This window comes from Aulonocara sp. 'chitande type north' Nkhata Bay, linkage group LG3, assembly GCF_057382095.1.
Source record: "Aulonocara sp. 'chitande type north' Nkhata Bay isolate Kocher_YH1m ecotype deep benthic linkage group LG3, A_spYH_male_GT1.1, whole genome shotgun sequence".
In the NCBI taxonomy this organism is placed as follows: Eukaryota; Metazoa; Chordata; class Actinopteri; order Cichliformes; family Cichlidae; genus Aulonocara; species Aulonocara sp. 'chitande type north' Nkhata Bay.
In genome coordinates this window covers 19,747,656-19,755,724 of record NC_141346.1, presented here as the reverse complement: position 1 = coordinate 19,755,724, position 8,069 = coordinate 19,747,656, and the positions used below count along the sequence as shown (strand labels likewise).

General features: G+C 41.7%; 1 protein-coding gene across 1 annotated transcript; it reads right to left on the bottom strand.

The window, feature by feature from the left end:
* Positions 1-3,308: 3,308 nt before the first annotated feature.
* On the bottom strand, positions 3,309-7,219 carry LOC147334396 (Fc receptor-like protein 5). The gene is made up of 4 exons (XM_086285921.1): positions 7,129-7,219; positions 3,921-4,184; positions 3,596-3,841; positions 3,309-3,484 (listed from the first exon to the last, which is right to left on the bottom strand). The coding sequence occupies exons 1-4, from the start codon at positions 7,217-7,219 to the stop codon at positions 3,309-3,311; spliced, it is 777 nt and encodes a 258-aa protein (XP_086142047.1).
* Positions 7,220-8,069: the final 850 nt, after the last annotated feature.

Here is an 8,069-nt window from a genome sequence, read left to right as displayed (position 1 = left end):
TGTCTTCAACGTTCCAGCGAATGGGTTCAAGCCACAAACCATCAGTTTAGCTAAGTAAGTTTATTACTCGAGTGAAAGTGAAAAAGAACATGCTCTGTAATGTACTCAAAGTAAGAAAGTAAAAAGGGCTCCTTGAAGGAAGATTCTACTAACCATATTGTACATAGGTAACTAAATATGTGCAATATTAATATAATAATATAATAATGTTACTACTTAAGAATACAAATATTGTTAGAATTTAAACTATCCATCCATCCATCCATCTTCATCCGCTTTATCCGGAGCCGGGTCGCGGGGGCAGCAGCCTAAGCAAAGAGGCCCAGACCTCCCTCTCCCCAGCCACCTCCTCCAGCTTATCCGGGGGAACACCAAGGCGTTCCCAGGCCAGCCGAGAGATATAATCTCTCCAGCGTGTCCTGGGTCTGCCCCGGGGCCTCCTCCCGGTGGGACATGCCTGGAACACCTCACCCAGGAGGCGCCCAGGGGGCATCCTTGTCAGATGCCCAAACCACCTCAGCTGGCTCCTTTCGATGTGGAGCAGCAGCTGCTCTACTCTGAGCCCCTCCCGGATGGCCGAACTTCTCACCCTATCTCTAAGGGAGAGGCCGGCCACCCTTCGGAGGAAGCTCATTTCTGCCGCTTGTATCCGCGATCTCGTTCTTTCGGTCACTACCCACAGCTCGTGGCCATAGGTGAGGGTAGGGACGTAGATCGACCGGTAAATTGAGAGCTTCGCTTTTACACTCAGCTCCCTCTTCACCACGACGGACCGGTGCAGCGTCCACATTACTGCAGCCGCAGCCCCAATCCGTCTGTCGATCTCCGGCTCCCTTCTCCCATCACTCGCGAACAAGACCCCGAGATACTTGAACTCCTCCACTTGGGGCAGGAACTCATCCCCGACCCGGAGTGGGCACTCCACCCTTTTCCGGCTGAGAACCATGGCCTCAGATTTGGAGGTGCTGATCCTCATTCCCGCTGCTTCACACTCGGCTGCGAACCGTTCCAGTGCGAGCTGGAGGCCCTCACCCGATGGAGCCAACAGAACCACATCATCTGCAAAAATCAGAGATGAGATTCTGAGGCCACCAAAGCGAAAGCCCTCCGCCACTTGGCTGCGCCTAGAAATCCTTAAACTATAATTTAAATAAATGGGGCTAGTTTGTAGGAGACATGCAGTAAACAAAAATAATTTACTGTTGCCTACATGGCAGAGGGTGACTTCACCTCCAGACCTAAACAGTAAAATTACAACAGTCAATGTTAAAATTGGGATTCAGCAGATGGGGGACCCCTAAAAAAGGGAAAAAAATCACAACTCATAATAATTTCTAATGTGAGCTTCAGTAGTTGGTCTTTTTTAGTTTCTTTGTTTTTTGATTTGTTTTTTTTTTTAATGTACATGATGTGATCACAAGACCTCTTTGTGGCTCTTTGTGAATTTACACCATTAAATTCAACAAGATGTCAGCAGATGTTTCACAGCCATCCTGGCGGATTTCCATCCTCTACACTGACGATACACTGTTTATACTTTCTCTCTACTAGACATTTGGTTTGGTATAAAGTTGGAGTTCAAGACAAAAGTCTCGCTCAGTTTTATTGCATAAAAAGTCCAGATTATGTTATTGTGACGTCATTACCCAGCAGCCCTTGCTCAGTCATGGGATTGCATCCTAACAGACTGTATGACTCCAAAGCAGAGCACTGTTGTGAACTAAGTGAATCTCTATATTGTCACTTTAGTTAAATACAAATTAGAAATTACCACTAAAATTGGCTCATTATTTGAGCTTATTGATCTTTTGGGGGGTTTGTTTGTTTCCTTAAATATCGAATGTGTTTTTGAACATTATATTGTGTGGCTGTACAAAGCCATGTTTCTGCTGCGCAGAGGTTATTAGATGTGTAGTAGTGATTGCTGACCTGCCTGAGCAGGAATGATTTCAGTCCTTGTGTTCAATCACGATCTTGTGCTGCTTATGAGAATTGTTGAGAATTCCTATTCTGCCCCCCTAAAGCACAAATAAGATAATGTAATTCCTTAAAGTTGTAACATTTTTAACTAGTGCTGTCAGCGTTAACACAGCGTTAACGCTAATGCTGACAGCAGTATTTAACCAGTAAAGAGTTTCCTTTTTTGGTTAAAGAAAAAAAAATGCTTGTTTTATTTTTAATGAGTTTTATCAGAATCAGAATCAGAATCAGAATGGGTTTATTGCCAGATGTTGAGGTTTACAACATTAGGAATTTGCTGCGGTGCTTCAGTGCAAACAATAAGAATTAAAGTGCTATGTAGAAAGAAAGAATTAGGACACGTTAGCATTGTGAGATGTGAGGAAACACTGAGAGGAGGAAAAAAAACTGCTCATCTTGTAAGGATGTCTATAATTTAGCATTTTCATTGTGATAGTTATAAAGCTTGTGTATGAGTTCAATAACAACGATCTGTAATCACTCATCTATCTGTTTGTTTGGGTTGCTTTTCCATTTTCTACATCACTACCATGTGGTAGCCGTCAATCTCAATACTGTCACCATTACTCTAGTGCAATCACCATCTTGCCTGCTTTCTTTGGAACAATCATTCTGGTGTCATTGTACATTGTTTTCAATTATCACTAAACCTCAGGTTTAGAGTCAAACAGTGTGTTATTACATCTTTCAATACTTTGTAGCTTTAACACTTTTCTACAAATGATCTCTACCAACAGCATCCACCAGTAAAGAACATTTTCTTTAAGTGGTTCTTAAATGAAATAGTTTTATTTTGTACATGTTGTCTTTCATGCACATGGCACAGCATTCAAGTTTAAAAAGGAGTCTTTATGTGGCCCTGCTAACAGTCTCCCTTTAAAATCTTTTAATCTGAAGCTCATTATTCAGACATGAGTGAGACACTGAGACAGCAAGCAAAGAATGTCTTCCTAAAATGAGAAATAAATAAATCTGCAGTCAAAGGGTACGATAGTTGCTCAGAATTGCTCAAATTGTTATCTTTTCCAATCTGCATGTTTGGTTTAGAAAAAAGCTAACTGCCTTGTACATTACCTATTGTACAGAGCTACAGTGATACATAGGCAGCACATGATATAAATCCTTAGCAGGAACACGTTTTCATCAATATCAAGCTGAACATGAGCTCTGCTTCAGAAGTGATGCTCTATAGTGACATCTTCATAGTCATTATTCAATCCCTGCACAGCCTCGTCGAGTGGGGTCTTTACCACAGACATGCATGTAGTTTCCTGTAAATGTTAGAAAGTTAAATCAGCTGCTTAAACAGGAAGAAATGATCAGTCTGATCAATGACCAGCATATTGACCGATCAGAGTGTTACCTTTGGCTCTGCATCGATACAAAGACACCACGAGGACAGTGGAGATGAAGTATGGACAGAACACCACAAGGTGGAGGACCACTCGGAATACAAACTGGAAGGAGGAGGAGTCAGGGGACAGTACTGAGGAAGAGGGAGGAGCTGAGGTGGTTGGTGAAGGTGTGGTTGTAGGTTTTTCTGTGGAGAGAATTGCACCTGATGAGATTAATATGTGGATGAAATAAGAGGTGAAATCAGAGTGAAGCTCCTCACCTGTGACAGTGATCCAGCTGGATGGAGACTCTCCATGACCGCTGATGTCACACTTGTAGAGGCCTTCATCAGACCTGGAAACATGCTGGATGGTCATGTGACCTGTAGGCTGCTTCCTGATGAGGGAGCCATCTTTATAGAAAGCAGCTGGGAGGTTGGAGGGAGTGGTCTTTGTTTCACAGAGCAGAGTGACGTCATCTCCCTCCATCACAGGGAGGACAGGACTCTGCAGGATCACTGATCCACCTCAACACAGAGACAAACTACAGCATTTCATCCATTTACACACAGCTTCATCAACACTAACTCCACACACTCAGCTTACCAGTGACTGTCAGGTTAACCATGTTACTGATGGGACCCTCTCTGGACTCACACCAGTAAACTCCACTTTCCAGTGGGTCAATGTAGCTGATGTTGCAGGAAAAACCAGCTGGTTTCCCCCACCCATCTCCACACTGAGTCCTCTGTTGTTTGCTTGTGTTTCTCCTCAGAGTCCATCCAGCAGAGCTGTCGTCCTCCTCACAGCTCAGAGACACAAAATCGTCTTTAAAAAACTGAGAGCTGCTGGGACTCACAGTCAGACGAGCTGAGAAGAACAATAAGAAATATACAGTGCATTATTTCCTTTTTGCAGCAATCAGACACCTTTCAGATCAACTGAAGTTATGAAACTTTGTGACTACTGCTGACCAGAGTGTTTTGAACTCAGTTAGGGAGAGTGGATTAAGCAAATCAATAAGAAGGATTGCATTTCTAATATTTTACACTCCCATTTAATGCATCAATTTGTGCTGTTTAACAGACTCCATGTTTGCAATCTATCTATAGTAACTACTTGGTAAGTTTACACCTGCTTACTTTTACCAATGCAGCAGTATAAATTTCTACTGTGGCTTTGGCATCAATGAAAACAACTAACTCATCTATACCACAGCAACAGTGATCTTTGAGATGCTTGGCTACACGATAAACAACAACAACAAGGAGCTGTTCCCTCCATAGAGATCGAGACCACAGCCTAAGGTCAAGGCAGCATGGAGGGAAGTTAGCCAACTATCAGAACTACAGAAAGCTGTGATAAAGAAAGGGGTGGCTCAGAGAAGACCACAGCAACTCCCCGAACAGGGTCCAGTATCCATCACAGTGGCAGACACTGAAGAAAGAGTCTAAAGCATGAAGGCTGGACAGCCCCAAGGACCTGACTTGACTAATGCCTACTGGCTAAAGAAGCTAATTGCACTAAATGAGCACCTCACAGTGTGACACCTACAAATGTATGGTCACAATTGTAATTTCTTTTGAGAATTTATTGTTATAAAATGACTTATTTACTGAATTATTGCACTGATTCTTAGTTAGGGTTATACAGATGTAATTGCATGGCTTTGCCACAAAAGGGACGCAACTGAATGCAGTAGCTTGCTCCACGGCCCCCATCTGTTTGATGAGGAAGTTACTCTAGACTGAAGGCAACAAATGTCTCCTGTCTCTACTTTTTCTGTTGGTACTCTGAGTTGTCAAATTGCATATTTAGAGGCATAAAACCTTGTTCATGTTAGTTCAATGAAAGTTGAATTTTGAAAGAAGTATATTTTCACAGATTCTCTGCTGGTTGAAATGAGAGTTGCTATTATCTAACAAAATGATGGGCCACACTGAATATGTGTTATTTATTTAAAAATGTAGCTCCTGGACAAGGTTCTATGATTGATAACATAACTTCACCCTGGTCCATTTCTCACTCATATTGTTTATGGACTGTATAGTAAATACTGATTTGGGGAGATGGGAGAATAAGACTTGTTTATGGTTTTCTGATGTGAAGTATTTTTGCACATGTTAGGATATAAAGAGAGTTTACTAAGATAACAATAAGTAGATTAATCACAGTGTTAATGCTATGAAACTGGACAGCAGAATTTAGTTATAGTGCTTAAAAATACAGATAAAGGGTATTTATTATTTTGTGTATTTATACCTCAAAAATGTAAACTTGATTTAATGTCATGGTTTGTGTTACAAGAGAACGTATGGAGAAAAGATGGAGGAACATGTAAATGAACAAAAGATTGGTCTAAAATTCTGCTTAATGAACAGCTAAGGAAGAGCCTGTAAAAGGAATACCCCTCATGTCTCATGTACCTACTTTTCCTGTATAACACAGCTAAAGGCCTGTAACATAGTTTTGGAGATCAGCAAGCTGCACAGGCAGCTGATCCTGATCCTTTATTTAACAAACCTGAGGCAGACATCACCATGCAGGTATGTTGGAGCAGCAGACAGCTAACTATGGAGGACTACCCTTGCAACTACACAGACACTTTAGGCTAGAGCTGGGAGTGAAACCAGTTAGCAACTTTACAGCAGACATGGGACACTGTAAGCCTGATCATACAGTTTCCCTAAGAGACATTTTTGCTAAGCAGAGAGGTTAAAGTACATGGGGGTCAGTTTGAGAACATTAAAAATGACATAAGTTACCATGTACTACTGTACGCAACCAAATTGATGAGTGGCTTCATGTGAACCACACAGAGGGAGAGATCATCCAAGGTGTGCTCAGTATTATTAAACTTGAGCAGTTCAAGGATATGTTGATTGGCAAAGATGACTGATGAAAGAGTGAGTGATTCATTTCTGTCATGGTCTCTGTGTCGCTCTGGCTGGCTCACTCTTGGCCACATGTTTGTTGTTTCCTCTCTCTTGCTTTCTCTCCACTGTCTCCTGACTGCTTGGGCTGAGCTCATTATTGGGCTCCCGCCACTTCCTAGTATTGCACGCATAACATATCACATTTTTACTAGTGTGTTTCAGTGAATATATTGCACATTAGTCAGTGATTTTATCCCGTTATGCATTCGGCGTTCAATATTTTTTGTTTTGCCATGAGTCTGACAGTGAAGGGGAAGAAGCTGTTCTGTTCTGCTCTGATGTGTGTCAGATTGTATATACAGTTTTTGTGTCTGAGCAGAGGGTGAACTGGATGGTGTGAGTCCCTGATAATTCTCTCTGCTCTTTTTCAACAGCGTTGTGTGTACAGAGAGTCAATTGTTATGCAAATTGAGTTTGTGTAACCCCAGCAAATTCCTCGTCTTACTCTCCTGTGAATTCTCTAACGTTTTTTCTAACTGATATTCTCTATACATAGATTCCCTGGACCCTCCCTGTTTTCTGGATTCCTGAGTTTAGCTAAGTGGCGTGAAGTGAGAAGGAGCATGAGTGCCAGAAGGAGTGTGGCTTGTGAATAGAAGAGGAGCGTAGCGTGTGTGGACCCACTGGGGGCTCTGTGGGTCTGCCCACATTGCCCCCACACATTTGTTAGGTAAGGCACAGAAGCAGCACCTGCCTGTCTTTCAAGCTTGTGTTTGATAAGGACAGCTTATTTTAAAGTGAGTTGGTTTAAAGGGGAGGAGCTAAAAAACAACTAGTTTAGGACAGAGGATGAATTTAGAGAATGGACCAAGGCCCTGTATAAAATAAAGAATTATGAAAATGAAAACTTTAGAGTGTGACAGAAGAAGGTTACTGACCTTGCTTTGTTGTGCAGCACAGTAGGGAGATGACGGCTACAAAGGAAGACAGCTGGGTTAGCTTGAGGTTTTGCAGCAGTGTGTGCAACATTCAGAGGAAGTAAAACCATGCAAACCGCAATCATGTATGTACAAAGCATTGTATACAAGCATGTATGCAATGGAAAAAGTACAGACAAAGTCTTTTTTTTAAACGTACACACAGTTTTCTTTCACAGACTTTCTAAACTGAGAGAGCCACTTGACAAAAAAAGAACAGTTTATTTATTCAATTTATTGATTCAAGGGTGCAATGTATTATCATCAGTGGTGTTCCCTGGTTTTGTAAAAACACATTAACTCTGTTAATCTCCTTGATCTTTGAGCTACTCATTCTTTGGGGATCATCATAGCAGGTCAGCTTCCTCAATCTCTCCCTATCCCTAGTATAGTGGGGATATCAGGAATAGACACGGTTGGCACTGATTCACCCTGGTGTGTCAGCCAGAACACCACTTAAGGCCAAATTATCCCAGAGTACAGAAGAAGGAGCTTGATGTTTGGTTTGAGGATCTTTATTCTCTCACAGCTCAATTCCTGTGGCTGTAATCACAGGTGTGTTTGTGTGGTTTTCTACAAAAGAAGTACACAATACCAATAAATGATAATTACAGTGTAGAGTTAAATGACATACTCAGATATATGCATAATACAAAATAGCTAACATAACTATATACAAGGATCAGACCAATGTAGTACACTTCTACTGCTCACACTATGCAACTAAACAGCATTCTGTGTGAGATTAATTACCCTCAGTACAAAGGAATTACTTCCGGTGGTTGCACAAAATAAAGGCAACACAGGTTGATATTCACTTATCATTCAGGCACACATCAGGAATCGGTGCACTCCACCAGAGTAACAGCGCTCATCCAATACTAAAACTGCCACCCTTACTA